This window comes from Chenopodium quinoa, unplaced genomic scaffold (genome assembly GCF_001683475.1).
Source record: "Chenopodium quinoa cultivar QQ74 unplaced genomic scaffold, ASM168347v1, whole genome shotgun sequence".
NCBI lineage: Eukaryota > Viridiplantae > Streptophyta > Magnoliopsida > Caryophyllales > Amaranthaceae > Chenopodium > Chenopodium quinoa.
In genome coordinates, this window is record NW_018742244.1 from 2,948,603 (window position 1) to 2,970,296 (window position 21,694).

At 33.6% G+C, this 21,694-nt stretch overlaps 3 protein-coding genes across 3 annotated transcripts; 2 read left to right on the forward strand and 1 right to left on the reverse strand.

The window, feature by feature from the left end:
* The first annotated feature begins 1,633 nt into the window (after positions 1 to 1,633).
* Positions 1,634 to 6,571, forward strand: LOC110681907 (mitochondrial phosphate carrier protein 1, mitochondrial-like). The gene is made up of 6 exons (XM_021858068.1): positions 1,634 to 2,126; positions 2,858 to 3,207; positions 3,305 to 3,348; positions 4,127 to 4,341; positions 4,420 to 4,544; positions 5,840 to 6,571. The coding sequence occupies exons 1-6, from the start codon at positions 1,971 to 1,973 to the stop codon at positions 5,892 to 5,894; spliced, it is 945 nt and encodes a 314-aa protein (XP_021713760.1). The 5' UTR covers positions 1,634 to 1,970; the 3' UTR covers positions 5,895 to 6,571.
* A 2,759-nt stretch (positions 6,572 to 9,330) lies between these two features.
* LOC110681916 (calcium-dependent protein kinase 26-like) lies at positions 9,331 to 14,763 on the forward strand. Its single transcript, XM_021858080.1, has 8 exons — positions 9,331 to 10,135; positions 10,576 to 10,719; positions 10,840 to 10,992; positions 11,101 to 11,216; positions 12,036 to 12,203; positions 13,005 to 13,229; positions 13,428 to 13,570; positions 14,319 to 14,763. The coding sequence occupies exons 1-7, from the start codon at positions 9,331 to 9,333 to the stop codon at positions 13,521 to 13,523; spliced, it is 1,707 nt and encodes a 568-aa protein (XP_021713772.1). The 3' UTR covers positions 13,524 to 13,570; positions 14,319 to 14,763.
* A 1,779-nt stretch (positions 14,764 to 16,542) lies between these two features.
* LOC110681919 lies at positions 16,543 to 19,141 on the reverse strand. The gene is made up of 4 exons (XM_021858093.1): positions 18,656 to 19,141; positions 17,219 to 17,862; positions 16,920 to 17,120; positions 16,543 to 16,823 (listed from the first exon to the last, which is right to left on the reverse strand). The coding sequence occupies exons 1-4, from the start codon at positions 18,909 to 18,911 to the stop codon at positions 16,785 to 16,787; spliced, it is 1,140 nt and encodes a 379-aa protein (XP_021713785.1). The 5' UTR covers positions 18,912 to 19,141; the 3' UTR covers positions 16,543 to 16,784.
* Positions 19,142 to 21,694: the final 2,553 nt, after the last annotated feature.

The window sequence follows — 21,694 nt, forward strand, 5'->3', positions numbered from 1 at the left end:
TTATGATTTCATTATAACTTTATACGACGAAGTAATAATTTATCTAATACGACAATATTATACAAAACATATTGATTTCATAAGGAATTATTTTATCCTATTATGGAAAAAAAAATTCTCTTTGGGCCTGTTCACATTTACTGAATTGATTGGAGCTGAACTGAACTTAAATAAATATTTTATGAGAGGGGGAAATTAGAAGCTGAACTGAATTGAAATTAAGTAAATGTGAACATGTCCTTAGTAAATTATACAATTTAAATGTTTATCTCTTTTTTTTATAATTCCTACATAAAAAAAATAAAAAAAAATAAAATAAAAAAGGTCAAAGTTGGTGCTTTCTAGATATAACTATTTTTCCGATTTACTTTTAAACAAGTACCATCAATCCATTATTGCTTCTTATTTAGAAAGAAAACATTATTGCTTGAGCCCAAGTATTTTCAAGATTAGGACATTCTCCTTCTTCTTCAATAAAACAATAATTAAGAATTCCTAAGTTTAACTATGAATACCCTCCCAGGCCCAAAACCCCTAAAACATTGGGCCATTTGGTCTACGTGGAGACTTATACATTGGACAGGGCCTACATTTGAGATAGATGACCTAGTCCAATTGTCTAAAGTACTTCTACTAGTACTATATGTTTTCCTTTTCTTGTCTTATTTAGACTCTTGATATATTTCAATGCAAATAATGCTAATAACTTATGGGAAAATAAATACGAATTACTTCAAATTTCAGCCACGTAATCACGTCCGATCTTGTTTTAGACACCTTTGGTTTTAGTTTTACTTGTATCAAATATTTAATACTACCTCGGTTAATTATTATATGCAACCATACTTAGAGATATTGTTATCACTCGGTACTTTGTAATGCTACATTAGAACATATGCAAGGTTCTAAACGAGACAATTAAAAAGAAACGAAGAGAGTACCTCTATACTCTATCATTGTATATGTGTTACCAACAATTTATGATTCCATTATACTTTCAAATAATTTTCATAAATTAATTTTACTTTTAAAAAATGACTATAACAATTAATTTTATTTTTTTTAATGCAAATGTGTTATGACAATTTTTGGCACCAGCTCTTAAGAGCTACTCTAATGGTTGTAGTGAGGGATTTGCTTGCAATTTTCAAAAGTCTCTACCTAATAGCTTGACCATTGGAGCTAAAAAATGCAATTAGCTTGGCCGAGCAAATTTGCTTGAGAAAAAATTTCCAAAATTTTTGGAGATTAATGTATTAAAATATTAAATTTGTAAAGCTAATTAAGAAAGTCAAGCTTATTTAATTAGCTAATTAGTAGCTAACCATTGGGGCACAAAATAGCTACAAAGAGGATTGATTAACTTAAAATCATATGTGGCATACAAAACTAATTTAATGATTAGCTTACCATCGAAGATGCTCTAAATCTATATAGACAGAATTGATTATCAAATTTCCAAAATACACATTTCGCATTGGTGATACAAATATAAGTTGTGGATTTAAAGAGCCACAAAGAAATTATCGTGTACACAAAATTCAATCATACATCATACATTCATACACATAATCAATCTAATCGACTATCCACACAATCGAATAGAACATAAATAAAATTGTGAAACCTATTCAATTCCCTTTCCACCAAAAAGGTCACATTTTTATTTTCCACTTAGCTCTAAACCGTATATTACAACATGTAACGTGGAAGAATTACAAACGATAAACAAAACACGAACAAACTTCACAAATACGTACTACATGTTCTTCGGCCATTCTAACGATCCTATTCTTCCAAATTTTCCTCTGTCAAATCTCTGACGTTAACAAAACAAACCCAGTTTTCCCCCTTTTTTGATCTCACAAGAATCCTGGATTTCGTTTTATCAAAAGAATAATTTTTTTCAAACAAAATAGGAATCCTGGGGTTTTTTCCCAGAAATCAGAACAAATCTGAAACTTAGAAAGATGAACATTTTAGAGAAAATGAAAGGGGTTGAAGGCAGATTTTGCGAGGAATTTTCACCTGGGTATTATGGTCTTTGCACCATTGGTGGAATGCTTAGTGCTGGAACTACCCATTTGGCCATTACTCCTCTTGATGTTCTTAAAGTTAATATGCAAGTCAGTTTTCTTCCCTAAAACCCTTCTTAAACCCTTCTTTAATTTCGCATTTTATTAGATTTTTTGTTTGTTAATTTTCTCAGCTAATATCTGGTTTTAGCTTGTACTTGTAAATTTCATGCTTATTTTTATGTTTGTTTGAATTTGGTGTGTTGACCTTGTTTGGTTTGAAACATGTTTGTTATGCAATTACTGATTTTTGGATGATTAATGTGAGTGATTTTTGGATGATTAATGTGAGTGATTTTTGATGGTCTATGTAGATTTAGTGGCTAATTAGAATATATATACTGATATACCGCTCATTTTTGCTAAAATTGTTGGATTTGCCTTTGTTAAATTGGTATCATTTGAAAAAGGGATTAGCAGTTCTCCTTAATTACTGTAATTTTTACACTAATTGTAAGAGCCAGCGATTCTTGTCAATGGGTTGATCGGGTTTGGTTTCTGATCGATTTGAGGTGATACCAAAGATATGTCAAACCAAAGTAAACCTAGTAAAATATCAAATTATGATAAATGACTAAATAACTTTGGATTATTTGGGTTTGGTTTTCTGTGTAACCTTAGTTGGGTCAGAGATTGCCAGCACTAAATACTCAAGCTTTCTAAATAATAGGTGCCATTTTACTGTGGATTCTTTGTCAAAATAACCTAAATTTGGTTCAAATTGGTAATATTATTAACGCGTGTGAAGTTTATTTCTAATTATAACTTGTTTGAACTAGTAGGTGAATCCCATTAAATATAATGGCATTTCATCAGGTTTCTCAACTCTATGGAGTGAACATGGTGCTTCTGGCCTTTGGAGAGGTTGGTCAGGGAAGTTTTTCGGATATGGGATTCAAGGCGGCTGCAAGTTTGGTCTATATGAGTACTTTAAGAAGCTCTACTCTGATGTATTAGTAGGTCAAAACAGGAGCATGATATTCTTTTTGAGTGGCGCATCTGCTCAAGTATTTGCTGATGTAGCTCTCTGCCCTTTTGAATCAATTAAAGTCCGTGTGCAAACACAAACAAATTTTGCTAAGGGTTTAGTGGATGGATTTCCTAAAGTGTACAGAGCTGAAGGCTTGTCGGGGTAGTTGTCTCAAGCTTAAGCTTGTTCTTTTGTATTACATAAGAGTAAGTGTTCTTTCTAAATAACAAAATGACAAATCTTTGTTTTTCTAATGCAGATTTTACAAAGGACTTCTTCCGCTTTGGGGACGTAATCTTCCATGTAATAATGCCTAACTTGCATTTCTCAATTGATCATTTACCTGCTTTCTTGTTTGTCAGTCCTAGAAATTCTTTGTTAATCTGGTGGGTTGAATGCTGCAGTTGAGTATCTGTAATTTCCTTAAGGTTTCAGATATAGTGATGTGATTGGATTATGTCAAGCTAAAAACCAGATCTGTCGACAATGAACATACCCTAATTTTTTCAGCATTAGACACTGATTTCCAAGTTTCACTGATTTTCTATCTGTCCGACTCCAGTAATTGATAAAGTTGATTCTGTCTGCTTATTTGTTTCCTGCATTATGAAAATCATTGTCTGCATAGGGAAATGGATAGGTTCAATATGATAATAGTTGACATGATGATGATGTGTCTATGCTTGCATATTAAACGCATTATTGAGTATTTGGTGGCATATAAGGTTGAATTATATTCACTGTTCATACGAATGTGGTAAGAAACTAAGAACTAAGAAGTTAAGCTGAGTGAAGGAAAGGGAGATTGAGTTATTGCATTTCTTTTCTTGTTGGATCATAAACTCTCTTTTTACTTTATTCTGTTGTATTGGAGGATAAGCAAATGGACTCTGTGCTATATGTAAAACAAATGTTTTCTGCATAGGTAAAACCAATGGACTCTTTTTATTATAGGTAAAATATTACTATAGGGTAAAATGTACTCCTTAAGATTCTCAGTTTTAAGGTAAAGAGTCTGGTGTATTCTTAAGAATTAGGGGATCTCTTTTCTTATGGTCTCCTTATTCTGCCCCCTTCACAGTTTCCATGGTGATGTTTTCAACATTTGAGCATTCAGTTCACCATATATACCATGATATCCTTCAGCGAAGAAAGGAAGACTGCTCTAGAATCCAGCAGCTTGGTGTGACTTGCTTGGCTGGTTATGCAGCTGGAGCTGTTGGCACTTTGGTCTCAAATCCCGCTGATGTCATTGTTTCCTCTCTTTACAACAAAAAGGCTGACTCTGTGCTTCAGGTGGGGACAGTGTTTCATATGAATCCATGCTAGTAGACATCTTATAAGTAAACTGAAATATTTTTTATTTCCTTTCAGGCTGTAAAAAAAATAGGGTTCCTGAATCTATTCACTAGGAGTCTGCGTGTTCGAATTGCACTGGTGGGGCCTGTAGTGACTATGCAGTGGTTCTTCTATGACACTATTAAAATTCTAAGTGGACTGTAAGTTCAATCCTTGCTAAGTTTATTTGTAAAGTTTATTGTCATGGGTGATTCTACAACAGCATTCCTTTATATATTCTGTATATATATATATGCCAAAAATGTTTTTATTATATATCATTACATTAAGGTAATACTTGTATAATATATTGAGCTCTGATAATAACTAAGGTGACAAAGTGAGTCATTTGGTGGGAAGCTGTGACTTTTGAAAGTGAAATGATGAATGTGGGGGAGACTCTCAAGTCTCAATGCACATTATGTAATAAGCGGGAATTTATCAAGTATTCGAGTGATATCAAGAGGGGGGGGGGGGGATGCAAGATTACAAGGCCCTATCAATGCTCTACTTAAAACTGATCCAGAGTATTCTTATAAGTGTATTGCTTTAGTTCTCTGTTGTGGCTTGAATGCCTTTATCCTTCAGCAACATGATGGTAGACGGCTAGAGAAATTAATCAATAAATTTGCACTCAGAAATTGGAATGTATGCAATGCACAATTGATAGATAACTTGGCAGTTAGCAGTCTTGGCACTTTGAATTTGGAGTCTGAACAATGCCTCATTGAACTCACTTGGCCGTAGCCTAGGAGAGGAGCTGTATGTATATATGGGCTATGCCTTCTGATTGTCCGGTTAAATAACCTCACCTTTAACAATGATGGCTGGCTAGCTGCCTGCCTCTTACATATCCTACTCTCTTGCAGTGAGTAGGGACACCTTGTTTTCATCTAACATTGAATGAGATGCAGGTCTTACATTGGGTGTTTGATGATTTCAAAGCATGTCTTCTAGCAAAACTTAAACCTTAAAATGCATGGTCCAAGTGCACATCTGCCCTATGTGGATCTTATGAACACATCCTATGAACACAGTTTCCTAGATCATAACATGCAAATTTTGATTGATATATGGGGTGGTTGGTTGAAATGACGGTAAAAACTGCTGGTTGGGCTCAATCATCGTTGTCTGTAGATTGGTGGAACCTAGATGGAAACTTTATTCAAAAACAAAAAAAGGCCAGCTGAGACTAAACACTACATGGTTTCACAATTTTTCTGGGATGGGGGTGGGAGGGTTTGATGACAGACATCTCACCCTCTCAGCACGATGAATGATCTACAAGTGCTACTCAATTTACGTTTTTGTTTGGCAATCCTGATTACTACTGTATATCTGATATAGTTTTGTTTCAAATTTTCATGATTCAGTGGCTTCTCGTTTCACATTGTTCTTTTTAACCCTATTACTGACATGTTTGAACTTCTTTCTATTATTCTCTGAACTTCTGAAGGCCTGCAAGTGGTGGACTCCCAAAGCGTCTTGAAGAGTCAATTTCTGCTGGTTAATGATATGCTTCCGGCAACCTCCTTTGGCATAGTTCTTCCTGACAAGAGTAGTTATAAATTCCCTCCACACATCAGTTTGTATCAGTTTGATCACGAATGATGGAACAGAGAAGAGAATATCTGTACAGGTTTATATCAGTGTACACTGCATGTATCTGGTTTTGCCGATAATAACTCAGTGACATATTACATGAACTTGCAGTGTTACTGCTTTTTACTCATGATAGATTTTCTGCTGATAAAATATCATCACAAGGATAAATCATTAAAGCACGTTTAGGCTTGGATCTGACCTACCTATCTGGAGTACATAGCCAACCTATTCAGAATTCCCCTTGTAAACCCTTTCCTCCTCCCGGCGGTGAGATTCGATCCTGGAGTAGCTACCAAGTATGAATTTTATTTGTTGTTTTGTTTACTAGTACATCGTACATGAAGTCATAAGGCATGTAGCCAGCATTCAGATCTGAGTGCACTAAATCTGTGGTTGTGACAGGGCAAGTTGCCCTTTTAATGGGACCATGTTGTTCAAAGTCATATTTGTATAGCATGAATGGAAAAAAAAAAACATAATCATTCATGCATTCCCACCACATATGACATGTAGCTCAATGATCAACTCTGTGCCATACATTGTAAGTATTCTTTTATATTTGATAGACAGATTTCAGTTTTAATTACTTGTTTTTTTAGCTATTTTATTTTCTTATTGGTTGACATGGTTGTATTTATTGTTCTTTTCTTGCTAAAATGGACCACAAAGAGAGTAAATAATTACAAGATTGTATGATCATAGAAGAAGAGGGGTGGGGTAAGGGGTTGTGGTTGTTACTAGTACTTATTAGAAAGTCTAACCGATTATAAATCAGATTTAATACGAGTTAAAAGGAGGCCTTTTGAAAACAGTTATATTGCGAAATAATGTTATAATATGAAAAAGTCTATACAATGGAGTAATATTTTTGACAGGAAATTCTTATGATTATAATTACTCTAGAAAAAAGTTTTCATACAACGGATTTTTTGTGTGGATTTAATTCATTAATAGTTAAGTAAAAATCAATTATAATTTGTAACTTTATGCAATTATCATAAAAATTAAATCAAAGCTGTAGTTTGGAATGAAAAAAAGCACTAGTACTAAAAAGCCTTAAAGGTGAAAATGAAAGGCCAAAATGAATAGGTAACCACTTGGGCAAGTGGACTAGCAATTATGTCAATCTCTTTCAGTCTTTCATCTTTTTCATACTAGCTAGTGTTGAAGTGTTCTAAATTTGGACTGGCCAACATTATCAAAACTTCACAAGTGAAAAATATGTATTTGACTTTTGTTATTTCTTGATCAAACAAGCCTCAAAAAATTGGATTATTTCTTAGGTAAGAAAATATGACATTTTCTTCATTGAATATGAATCTATTCCTAATTTATTCATAATTAAATTGAGATGTGAAAGAAATTTTGCTTTTGCGATTAAGACATTTTGATGAATATTATTGTATGATGTATATAGCCTCTATTTCATTTTGATTGATCCAATTCTTCTTTTTCTTCTCTTTTTTTTTTTTTTTTTTTTTTGTTAATTGAGTTTTCTTTATAGTGTTAACTCAATCCAACTATAAATTTCTCCCACCAATTTTATTTCTCACCAACTCAATCCAATTAAAAAATAAAAAGTTATAAAATTACAAGAAGATAAACAAAAAAGAACAAAAAGAGTAGTAATTCAATACCCCTTGGCCTATGCCACACATTGTTATTACGGAGTATTATAAGACTTATTACATTTTAAGGTCTTTGTTTATATGCTAATATTTGCTTTTAAGAATATGAGAGCGATTTGCTAACAATAACTTTTACTTTTCAAATAACATTAATTTGGAAACTTATGAAAAATATAACACTCCATCTTTTTTATTTTTCTATAAAATTTTCATTTATGTTTAGTATTTTTTCATTGAATCGATTTTCTTTACTCCATATTACCCATAACTTATTGGTAAAATAATTTTCTTTTTCTCTTTGAAAAAATTACTAATGACAATGATGTACACCATATTAGAGACAAGACAATATGAATTGTAGGAAGATTAAGTTCTAAGCAAGACTACTTAGACTAGATTGAGTGTAAAAAGATAAGGATTAGACTTCCTAAAACTTGGATTGACCAACACATGAACATAAATAGAGAATCGTTGACTGCTAATCAGCCACCATTACTTTTTTTTTTTTTTTTCTTTTTTTTTTTTGGGAAATCCTAAAATTAGCAGCCTTCTTATTTTCTCTCTCCTAATTTCATTGGATACTGTTTTAACTGAGCCATGATAAAGAAAAGTCAAACACCACCTTTCATTCCTCCCCCCTTGTTTGGAGTTTGCCAGTATTGCCACCTTCCCCTTTCCTAGAAACCGCGTAATTCAGATTTTAGAACCCTCAAAAATAAAATTAATTAATAAATTAAAATATTCCATCTTTTAATTATCTGATTGGTTAAGATTAAGTAATTTTTGCTGGATCAGATAATGAGATCTATGGGATAGGATATTAGGATCTACTAAAGAGCTGTTAAGCACTTTCTTCTTAGATCCTACCTTAATTACTTTATTATTTACTTCGCTAACGCGATAAGTCGATAACAGTTAGCTTAGTTGGTTAAGTCTTGTCGATAAATTGAATTGAATCTTATTACCATTATCAACTTTGTTAATATTTTATACACCAAGATTAATGATATGTAATTATAAACATCCTATTAAAAGTAACACTTTTCATTTCATTTGCTTTTTTCTTGTTTACAGAAAAAAACAAAGAGACCCACCTCACAATTTTTTCAAAATTCAGGAAAAAGCAGAAATAAAAACGTAATAAAGGAACAACCTTGATTATTCCTTGATTAAAATGGAAGATCTTTGACACCCTAATAATAAAATTTTCTTTTATTTTTTCCCCCCAATTTTTTTTTTCTTTTGTTTATTCCTCAAGAACATGAGCTAGGAACTTACCTTGAAAGATCTTCCTTTTGCCCTTTTGTTGATCATCTTAATCAATAAATCTATTTCCTCTCTTTGATACTTTTATTGACTTCATCAAAAATTTTAGGTACTACCCTTTCTCCTTTCTTTCTTTCTCTCTCTTCAATTTATATTTTTGTTCATCTAGATCTAGTTTACATTTCTTGCAATTATTTGATTCATTTCTCATATGGGTTTGTGATTTTATTGTTTGTTTGTTGATTAATTTGTTTTAATTTTTGTGGGATTTCTTGGTTTTCATTTGTGGATTTATATGATGATTTTGATTGATTTTTAATGTTGTTTCTGTGTTTGTGTTTGTTTAATTTGTTGTTCAGTGCAATTAAGATTGATTGATTGAATGAGAAACTTTGATTTGGATTGTGAAAGAGTTGTTGAATTGGTTGGGTGGAATTGAGGTTGTTTCATGGGCAATACATGCCGGGGATCTTTTGGGGCAAAATTTCATCAGGGCGAGACTCAGCCCGAGGATCATTCTGTTGTAAATTCAAACTCGAACACGAATTCGAATACCACTAGCTCTAATACTACCAAGAGAAACGATTCTGATTATTCAGATTATTCACCTAATAGTTTGAGAAACCAGCAACTTGTTAATCAGGAATTTGCTCAAGATAATCCTAAGAAAGATCATAATTCTGTGGTTGTTGTTCCAATGGCTAAAGATAATAATACCGTAAGGAAGCAAAGTGATAATCAAGCTTATTATGTTTTGGGTCATAAGACCGCCAACATTCGTGATCTTTACACTCTTGGCCGTAAATTGGGGCAAGGGCAATTTGGGACCACGTATCTTTGTACCGAGATCTCCACGGGGATTGAATATGCTTGTAAATCGATATCGAAAAGGAAGTTGATATCCAAGGAGGATGTGGAAGATGTGAGAAGAGAGATTCAGATAATGCACCACCTGGCAGGTCACAAGAATATTGTGACCATAAAGGGTGCTTATGAAGATCCTTTATATGTGCACATTGTGATGGAACTTTGTTCTGGGGGCGAGTTGTTTGACCGCATCATTCAAAGGGGGCATTACAGTGAGAGAAAGGCTGCTGAATTGACTAAGATCACTGTCGGGGTTGTTGAAGCCTGCCATTCACTTGGGGTTATGCACAGAGATCTCAAGCCTGAGAATTTCTTGTTGGTGAATAAGGATGATGATTTCTCTCTCAAAGCTATCGACTTTGGGCTGTCTGTCTTCTTTAAACCAGGTATCCTATGTTTCTCTTTTGGTTTCTGTTATAAACATCAATGTTTGAGGAATTGAGTCTTCTGATGCGTATTGATTGTTTCTCTCAGTTAGCATATGCTTTATCACTGCCTGATAAGCATGAGCATATTTAATTTTTTAAAAGCATTTCATGTGAGCATAGGCATGGCTGAATGCCACTCGATTGTCATTTATTGAGATCCTGTGTTAGTAATTTCATGTAGTTGTGATGTCTGGTAATGAATTGATAGCATAACATATTTTAATATTTTTCCGATATAATTTGTATAATCATTAAAAAAGTCTGGAGTTCTTATTTATTTTTCAGGTACATTTAACACTAATTATGCCTGCATGGATGATATCATGTAATGTTAGCAAAGCTGAAATTAGTCAGCATACAGTTTTCAAGGACTAATCAAAGGTGGCTGGCTATTGCAGGTCAGGTCTTTACAGATGTGGTTGGAAGTCCTTACTATGTCGCGCCTGAGGTTCTTTTGAAGAATTATGGCTTTGAGGCAGATGTTTGGACTGCTGGAGTTATTCTGTACATATTACTCAGTGGTGTGCCACCATTTTGGGCTGGTATGTAAGGGGTTTTATTTTTTTGTTTCTTTTTCAATTATTACTTTGTAGATATTGTGTGCATCTTTTCTTTCAGATGATATCATATTAATTTTTGTTTTTGTTTTTGTTGTTTCTCAGAAACTCAGCAGGGAATATTCGATGCAGTTCTGAAGGGTCATATTGATTTTGACTCAGATCCTTGGCCCCTAATTTCCGATAGTGCAAAGGATCTTATCAGAAAGATGCTGTGCTCAAACCCAAAAGAGCGTTTAACTGCTCACCAAGTTCTATGTGAGTTAGTACTTGCTCTTTGATAATCAGTTTACTTCATTGTTTGTGAAAGCTTTTTCTCGTTTATTATTTGGACACTATTTTTATTGAAATAGCTACCTTGTTTAGGTCATCCTTGGATTTGTGAAAGTGGGGTTGCACCAGATAGAGCATTGGACCCAGCTGTAATTTCTCGTCTCAAACACTTCTCTGCAATGAACAAGCTGAAGAAAATGGCTTTGCGGGTATGTATAATCTACAAATATGACTTTCCTTGTTTGTACAATTACAAATGATTTATAGTGCTATTAGATGTCATTATGGCTTATGTGATGATGTGAGGGATTGTGATACCCCTGTGTCTTACTTTATAAGGTATAATAAGTAAAGTAACTAAAACTACACGCTTTTTTTAAAATACATAGTGGCAGTAATATATTGATTGAGTTTGCACTATGGTCTTTCCATCAAGGTTCACTTCTTCACATTTATGATGTATCACAATGGAAGCACGGGACCATTGGCAGATTTTGATTATCTCAGCTGGCTGTAATATGGGGATGATCTTCTAAAATTCTAAATGTATCTTTAGAGGGTTGGGAGGGTTGCAGGTGGCGTAAGTTAACTTGTTCAAGCTCTATTTACAAGTACATGCGTTTCTTTTTAACTCCTCTCTCTGCTTATGATTTTTGTATACTAATAGAAAGCACAATCACAACCTCACTTGATTATGAAGGGAAAACTAAAAGAATTCAATAGATTCTAGTCAAAAGAATCACTTTTTGGTGTGTTGCTTTATGTGTCACTAAGTTGTGATCATTTTACCTTTTTATGTATTTATTATTATTTGGCATGATTACTTCTTCTACTTTTCAAACTTCTCTTTTCCCTGTTATCTGCTTTTGGAAAAGGCTAAACTGCTTTTCATTTATGGTTTTCCATTTTGGACTCCCCCCGGGCTGATGTTCTGATTTCATTCACATAATCACATATTGTGAATGCTAGTTACTAGATATAACAAGGTGAAAATTCGCAAAATAATCTCTCATGTTAATTTTTGGCAGGTTATAGCTGAAAGTTTGTCAGAGGAAGAAATTGCTGGATTAAAAGAAATGTTTATGTCAATGGATACTGATAACAGTGGTGCAATTACATTTGAGGAGCTCAAAGCTGGTTTAAAAAGATATGGTTCAAACCTTAAAGACATAGAGATACGTGATCTGATGGAAGCGGTAATAATTTAGTTATTGTGAAGTTGGTATTTTTTATTCTCGCAACCACTCTCCTATACTTGTATTCGCTAAACCTTCTTATTTGTTTGATATATTACCTTCCTTTTTTTGGGTTACTGCACTTAGTTAACATTAGTATGCCATGAATCTTATTGATTTAAGCTGTTTATTTCTTTTCAAATTTGGCAATGTACTTCTTATATCATTACAAGGCATGTGCATGTTGGTAACATTGTGCTAGTCAGCTAGCATACTTGCCTGAATTCTGATGACCTCTTTTTTGCTAGTTGTTACTTGACTGAAGAGACAAGTTGAAGTAGAAATAATATAGGTAAACATTGCTACTGTTGATAAATATGCTGTGTTGAAGAGTTAAGACTAAGGTCAAAACTCTTTGGTTACTTTGTGTGAGGCTGGTGTATTTAGCTTTTCTTTGGGCTCTCTCATGGGGTATCCCTTAAAATTAATTTTTTGGCTCCCATTGCATGTGCTTCTTACGTGAGATGTATGAATGTATCTAAATGAAGGTGCACCTTGCACGTCTTCCCAGCTTATTGCCCTTGTACATATAAATTTGATAGCCTACCTGACTGTATAAGTGTATAATCTGAAAAAAACTCCTTCCGTTTGATGATTGTCCAATATTTTTGTATGTATTATCGACAAAGTTATCATGAATCATCTCTTTTGTTTAACTTGAGATACGATGAAGAGATACAGCTTCTTATTTTCTTGTTTAAGCTTCTATTTCTTGTACATGCTAGTATGCTACATTCTTCTGAATCATGTTATATTGTGCAGGCTGATATTGATAATAGTGGTACAATTGACTATGGGGAATTTATAGCTGCTACTATTCATCTCAACAAGCTCGAGCGTGAGGAACATCTTGTTGCTGCCTTTCAGTACTTTGACAAGGATGGCAGTGGATCTATTACCATTGATGAGCTCCAACAAGCATGTCAAGAACAGGGCCTTAACGATCTTTACCTTGAAGATGTTATCAGAGAAGTTGATCAAAATAACGTAAGTCTTGTCACTCCTCATTCTCAGTCACATTTCTCTGCTTCACCTTTTGTAATCTTATCCGCATACTGTATTATTTTGTGCTGATTCTTTTTTATAATTTCTGAAATTTGGAATGGCAGGTCATTGGCCTCATGTTTTTACTTTCCATTCATATCTTTCTATACATCTCAGTATTGTGTTTGACATACATTTCAGGATGGCACAATTGATTATAGTGAATTTGTTGCGATGATGAGAAAAGGTGATGGTGGGATTGGAAGGAGAACCATGCGTATGAGCATGAGAGAATGAGAGATGCACCTGGGTTTTACTAGACTTTCACTGTAGTTTTATTTAAGGTACTAGTTTTTCCTCTCCTCACAAAGTTATTTAGCTGATAAAACAGTGTAAGAGCAATTGGTGGATTCTGTGAAGTAGGAGTCTAAACGTGAAATTTGAAAGAATGGTGTATCATTGCTGCTGAAGGTTCTTATGTGTGCTAACAAAGAATGACAATCTAAAATCTTAGCCGTTGATCTTCATAATAATATTAAGTTTTCTTATATAAACTTGGAGGTTTTCCTGAGCAAAGGTGCTGTTGTTCTTTTTAAGAGCTGTTTCAACCTTATAAGCTAACATTCTTTCGACATTTTAAACAAACAATTTTGACCTTACTACGTAGCTTGCAGATTGGGTGCATGAAACTGTGGAATTTGTGTTATGCACATTTTTTTTATTTTTTTTGACGGGGATGTTCTGCACATTTAATGAAGTGAAAATAGGAAAGATCACGATATTCGTTGTATTACCTTGCAGAATGGCTTTCATGTCTTTATTAGTCTATAATCTCTACTGAACTGATTTTAGCTCTTACCAATTTTATGATTACATCTGAGTTTTGTTGATTTTTACCAATTAAAACTGATTGTTCATAATTTAAATTGATTTTTTACCAAGTAAGAAGTATAACTTGTTGTTTTCTGGTTTAAACTTACTTTATATTTGTAAAGAATGCCTTGAACTAGCTAACAGGCCCAACTAGCAGAAGTAGATGGTTTGATACTCTTTCTTTCCAGTGTGATGCTGATAACGTAGTGTGTTTTACAGGTTTGTACAGCAATGGATGATAAAACCATGAGATGTAGGTTCTTCCTCCGGCTCAACAACTTCCTTTTGTGGGGTGTTTATTGTAAAGGTTGTGTGGTTAAGCACTATAGAGCAAAAGTTATAAACTCTGCAATGACTGGTCTGAAATGGATTCCAACTTACCATGTCTATAGATGATCTCTGTATGTTTGGAAGAACAAGGTTGATCTACTGTTGCTTCCGTTGCAAGCTTGGAAGTTCGTGCTCGTTCTGTACTTTTAACTTGTTGGATTGTACTTTAGAAAAATGATATTTATTCAAGCGGCTGTCAATGTCATTTTAGAAGTGCTGTTGTATGTTGTTAAATGTTGAGATTTAAACCTTAGATCCCTTTGTATCATGAATGAAAAGAGGACCGTTGTTGAACTTCATTGAATTCTGAATTATTTTTTTGTTCTGTATCAAATTATCAATGTTGCTCCCTTTAATACAGCAGAGCTGTTATGCATTGCTATATATATATATATATGATGCTTACTCATCTTCTGGACTTATGGCCTGTGAATCGCAGATGAGTTAGTGATGGCTGCATAACTTTATACTCCACGTATTAGCCCTGAATAAACACGGCAACCCTTTTGTACTAAAGCCGGTGTTTAACAAGAGCTACATTGTTACAGCAACCTTGCCCCATTGTCTTTAAAGTGTTTTTCGCCTTAGACATAGTTTGAGCCGGCCAATATAGGGTAAAGGAGCTACTTTGATTATTATATATTCATCTTAAAACATCTTAAAATAAGTGTGTCCCTGAGATACTTCTCACTGCTTGCATGTCTTGGATTATGTTGCTCTAAACAAGTGAATGGTGTTGTGATGCAGCTCGTTACATGAATACGCAACACCATTTGTCTCACTATGTTCAAGGTTTGAAGACGACCATGTACCTAAAATCCTACTCCTTAATATTGTGGAGTAAATAGATTGAACATTGCACGAGGCTGATCGTGGACGTGAAACTCTACGAGCAAATTAATTAAACTACTAAATGTATGTAATAGCCAAAAAAATCCGTGAGAGAAATATCTTGGTTACCTGGATGTTCAATTCCAAAAAAAATCTCAAAAAACATATCCGGAAGAGGTTAAGTCCACTCTCAAAGATGGGTCGATCATCCCTTCAGAATAAAGGGACTTGTACCTTACACAACATAAAGTAAACATAAAATAGCTTCCGAAATTCAAGATTGCAAATTTGTATCGGGACTAGAAACTATTCATTCACGTATCAAACTTTAGCTTGACAAACAATAGTAAAAGAATCAAACATAGTAGCCACAAAAGAGCAAATAAAAAGTTGATCCTTACATAAACCAAACATTACATGAAACTCTGTATTAAAGGTAAATGAATAAGATCCTTACATAACAATCATGAGACAAAGATGAGTACTGAAATATAAAATCTGCTCTTATAATAAAAATTCATTGATCAAATGGAGATGAAACCTTCATGGACGATTAGAGCAAACACGAGTACGAGGAAGCCGATGGCAATACAATTGCTGGAGGAGAAGGTTGTTTGAGAGTAGGCAGAAAATGTAATTGCTACACCTACTAATCCTATTGCCAAAGCTTTAGCGCTTTGGTTCATCGTTTTATATTTTTTTCGTGGTTGAATTTGATACGAAGTATGAGAATATTGTGTTGGTTGATTAGCTGAACAAGAGTTATAAGATGGAGAATGAGAGATTTGAGTTTTTATGTTTGAGATCATGTATTTGAAGTTTGAAGTTATTAAGTCAACGATACATGAGGATTGGCGGATCTGGCCTCGTTGACTAGTTGCATTAATGCACTCTTAAGTCTTAACTCGGCAACTCGTCACTATTTTGATAAAATATTAGAGTTGCAGCTCTTTGAGCATCTAAAGTGACATAATATGAGTATGTCCCAACAACCAAGAGAGACTTAAAGACGTGAGAGATAACAAGTATCTTATTTTATAGGCAGATTGATTAAATCATTCGTATCTAGTCATATTTTAGAGGTGACAATTAAGTAGTTCATACACAACCTTAGTTTATAAATTTTCTATCCGCACATTTTGGATTGCACGTACATATGAATCTTTTGCTAAGTCAAGGGCGGTATATAGTTGTAGTCCTTGTAGACATGGGTTAAGATTCGAATCTTCCTATTAAGATTCAGAATTTTTCATATTCCCAAAATCATAATATTGTATAAAAATACAGAGAATCAAAATTGCATAATGATCAGCATGCTAAGGGTAAAATATAGTTCAAAAGCTAAGTACAGCCCCTGAGATGAGGCTATTTGTTGTTCAAAGGGGTTATAAATTGAGAATTTTGCATTATATAATACTATTAACAAAAAAAGAGTGCTCTTTGATAAGCTTAAAAGAGCAGAAGCATATACTGTATAAAATTATATGCATATTAGACACTACTAATAATGCAGTGTTGACCAATTCAATTACTAGCTAACGTCTCATGCCCTATTGATATATCCTGCAAAAAAGAGTAAAACAATGTGTCTTAGCAGATTTTCTTGGCAAAACAGCAATTTTGAAGATTGCCAAAAATCGAGTTTTTATTCAGGCATACCTTTAACTTGCCATCAGTTGAGAAAATGCATCTTGATGAAATAGCAAATCCAGGATCTAGTAACCATCCTACCTCTCCACAAGTTTCGCCGTTCTCACTTTCCTTGAGTGAGCACCATAATTGCCGCGGTAACATAATCAGTTCTTGCTCCTTTCTGACTATTTTCTGTGTACTTCTTCCTGTAAGTTCTTGCAAAGGTTTCTGCCAAATGAAAAGGAAAGTCGGCGTTAAGCTTACATGATGCTGTAAGTTGTAAAAAATATAGTGATCAGTTGATCAAACAACACAACAGGACTCACATTCTGAGAAGTTTGGTAGCTAGCCACAGCATCCTGACTCTGCCAAACGCCAGTAACATCAGAAGCATTCAAGGCAGGTGTAGAAGCGAATGCAGAATCACGTATAGAACAACCTCCTAGCTGATCTCCATTTCTGAACGGTCCATACCACAGCTCACAAAACACTTTAATTTTCTGCAGTTTCAACTTTGAGTCCTCCAAACGAAGTGTCTGAATCACCCTTACTCTAGACTCCTTATCGCGAGGGTCAATCAAACAATGCTCCAACTCCAATACTCTATACACTTCATTCTCCAAAACTGACCAAAGGGCTACATAACAGCCGGTGTTCTGAAATGCAAAGGCTAAGATGCTACTGCTTTCTTCGCCTCCTATGATTCTGTCATCGCTGTTATATACTGTTGCTGCATCAGCCTCACAGCCTACTGTAGGAAGTAATTTTACAGACCTGTAGGAAAGGAGGAGTTTCTGTGGATCCGCTAATGTAGGGCATTGAGTTTGCCAATCGAAAACCTTAACCTCCCATTCCCTGTATGCTTCAGGTACTACTGATTCAGGAAGTTCAATGGGTTCCCCAGCAGTTGTGAAATCTGCTCCAAACCCATCCCACTCCCCTGAAACTTTGTCCGCGAATTCTGCCCAACCTTGAAACAAATAAACAACCTTGTTGCATCAGTTTATTAATTCAGGTGATGTTACAATAGGAATTTTGGACACTACATATGATTCATAAGGGTTAATAAAACATCAGTCTTAAAATCGAATAATTCCTAAGAAATGAGCTTGTATACATCTATTACAGTGGATAAATGCAAATGTAAGGTCTTAGCGAATTTTAAATCTATCTCCACCACAGACTTTAACCAACTAAGCCAGCTGACATCCATAACATAATACTCCGTGTTATAGTACAAGGGTATTCTGGATTATAAGGGGACATATAGTGTGATATCTTGGAGATTTAATTAGGCCTAGCTTAGGGAATATATTTATGGAGTTATGATATGGTTCTTGTTGGAGGGAGCCCCAGTTCATCTTCATGATGAACAAAAAACGTTTATATAGTGGCAGTTCCGTAAATAAATCAATATAAAATCCCAGTCATCATCTCGTTTCTGTAAATAAATCAACATTACTAGAGTCCACATTTGACAAAAGTTTTTGATTTATTTACAAAAATGCCACTAAATAAACGTTTTTCTGTTTTTCCCCTCAACATCAGATCAAAGTTCAAAAAGATAGCTAATTTTACTTGTGAACTCTTCAGTCCACACTCTAATATAAAATTCAACATATGAAGTATATAATTCATAAATTCATAATACAGCAAAATTACAAAAAATCCAAAAGCAATTAATATCCCAACTTACTTAATTACATAAATAAATCAAATTACTTAATATCCAAGTAGTAGAACAGTAAAATAAAAGAACATACTGGAATTAGGAGAAGATGGACTAAAACTGCTACTTTGTTGTTGATCAATCTCAAATTGTGAAGGAATAATCTTAGCAACAGAACAAACAGTAAGTTTACTGCTAGAAGGCAGGGGTAATTTTGAGGAAAGAGAAAGTGAATTAGGGATAAAAGGTAAAAGAGGGTAATTCTGAAGTATTGAGGAATTACTGTAGGATGGTATGAGAGTCCTATTCTTCTGTGAGATTACAAAGTGATGAGCAGAAGAAGAGGCCATTTTTTCAAACACAAATTTATTTATTTATTATTTTGAAACAAAAAAAACACAAAATTTTAAATGGAAGGTCTTATCTTTTTAATGAAGTATATTTATTATCTTGAGCAAAGAATACAAGGCTGTAGAGTTGAGTTGAGATGTGAGGATAGTTTGCAACTGTGAGTCCTGCAACTGTAAGTCAATTTCCCCCTTGGAGTGGAATATTCTTGCATATTGGCCACTACTATATTCTGGCACTTTCCCTTTCCTTGGCCTTATTTGAAGAAGAAAATTAAAGTATTTCTCCCTTTGTTCCTTAGTAATCTTCTTATTTGTAATCTTGTCGTTATTTATAAGATAAAATAATTTTATAACATTAGTAGTTGTGTTAGTGAGTAGTTTATCTATATTAAAGTAAACCATGATTTCAAAAAAAAAATATTAAAGTAAAGCATTGACAAAAGTGTGCAGTTAAAGTAGAAAATTCATTTTTTTTGTGTATTTCTTTATTTATTTTAAAATAATACTTGTACTTCCTCCATATTTATGTCTTATTTCTTAGGATTATGCAAAATTGTTTGTTAAGTTGGAATTCATGTAAGGAATTGTACTACGTATATAAAATGAAATGTGATTGTATATTGATAATTTAAATTTAAAATAATAATAATAATAATAAAAAAGGGGGGTCAATATTGTTTCAAAAAAAAAAGGGGGGGGGGGGTCAATATTGTAAATGGCAAATTATGTAAAGTGTAAAATGTTAGTTAAGTGATTAAATAATACGGCGATGATTGATTTATTGAATGGTGAAGGCGTATACATAATTGGTTAATTACTACGTATAAAAATTGAAGTGGAGGTGTAGCCATGTAGGGCTTAGAGGGTACTGCCTTACTGGCCTGGTATAAACGCAATTGGCCCGAGTGAGTACTGACCCAGCTAAGCTACCACTGGAGGCCCAAGTCTTAATTAATGATGGACTGAAAATAGAAGTCTCACAAATAGGATGCTTGAAACGAGTAGATACATTGAACTATGTTATTGTATCTGCATGATTTACTCACTCCACCATACTCAATCATCTGTGATCCTGGGTTACACTTGTACTGTTGTACAACACTAATTCCGAAATGTTTTTGTAAATTTTTATGTGATGAATGGATCATATTTAAGGGTCTATTCTCATACGTTTATTTTCAGCTCAATTCAGTTCAGCTCCTAATTTCCTTCTCTTATAAAATTTTCATTTCAGTTCAGCTGATTTCAGTCTATTAGAAATTTAGAACAGACCCTAAATGGCAGGTCATTTGTTTTGGTCTTGAGCTGAATTTTAAGTCTATTGTTATCATACGAGCATTAATTATTAAAAAATAAAACACAAGTTTAATCACATAAAACTTTAATAAGGTCAAGCTATCAAGTTCAGTTCGATTAAACAGATAATATAAGAAATGTAACATCTTGATAAATAATTCCGAGAGATTGGAGTATGGGTTATCAATAATTTTTAGCTATCATGACCTAAACACTTGCCAATAAACAATTTTGAAAGATATCATTGTAATGGTAAAACAAAAGAGAAGGAACCACCACATTGTTTTGTACTCAAGTAATTATGGAAGGCTAATTAATGTTTGATTTGTAAGTTGCATGCATATGGTTTGGCTAAAGTCTTAATAGCCAGCAAACCCAGCATTGTTTTCGGCATATTTTCCATCTGTTTCTGTCGGTGCTGTATGGTAGGAACCATGTGATCTTAATTATTAATCAAATTGCTACTAATTATTATCACCTAAAGATTGATGTTATGTAATCATCATAATATTCCAATATAATTACTTCATGATCAATTAAAGAAATTAATATACTACGTATACTACTTTAAGGGTTTGTTAATACAGTAAATGCGTGATTTTTATCATTACCTTTTTTTGATACATATTTTGATCTTATATAATCGAGGTAAGTATGATTTACCCACTCATTAATTGTTAACCTATTCTCAATTATTGGGTAGCATAAGAGGTAAGAAAGACACATCAAAGCAAATAAGATGTCTTAATTCTTGCAGTCAATGAACAATTAATCTTTGTATAAACTTGAAAACAACGGTTAGTCTGCAGCTTTTGTACTCTACACATAATCTTCCATAGGAATATAGAATCAGACATTTTGACAACTTGGATTTTTATGTCAGACCTCCCATATAATTGCTTTAATTAGTATAATAATCATTGTTGTCTTTTGTTTATTATGGAGTAGGTAATTTAGCTTGTTCTTGATAAATCTTCTTGGCAAAATCTTAATCATTTATATTTCCGGTGTTTAGAGAGCTACAAGCCTACAAGGGCTAATAATGAAAATCGATTCCAACATCTCCTAAAACCGGGAAGAGAACTCTAACCACTTGAGCTATCCCTCACTCTCTCGTATAGAACGATCATACAATGACTTATAAAACGGATATTAATTAGATCCAAAAAATTTAGCCCATACTACATATTACGAATTGCAATTAATTACTCTTCAATATAGATATTACTGTAGTAACAGTGACTTATTGAGAATTACGCCATTTGCGGTAAGAGTTGCAACTTAACGCGTTTTAGAACAACTAAAAATAGCACGTGTATTTGATTATTTTGCGTTATTGTTAACTTTGACTTTTCACGTCTTAGTTGCTTATAACTAGTGTCTTACATGTACACCACTTTGTATTTCCTTGATTCAAAAGAATTGTCTTCTGTCAACAATATAATACTTGTGTTAAAATTGAATCTTCTTAGTATTTGACCAAATTG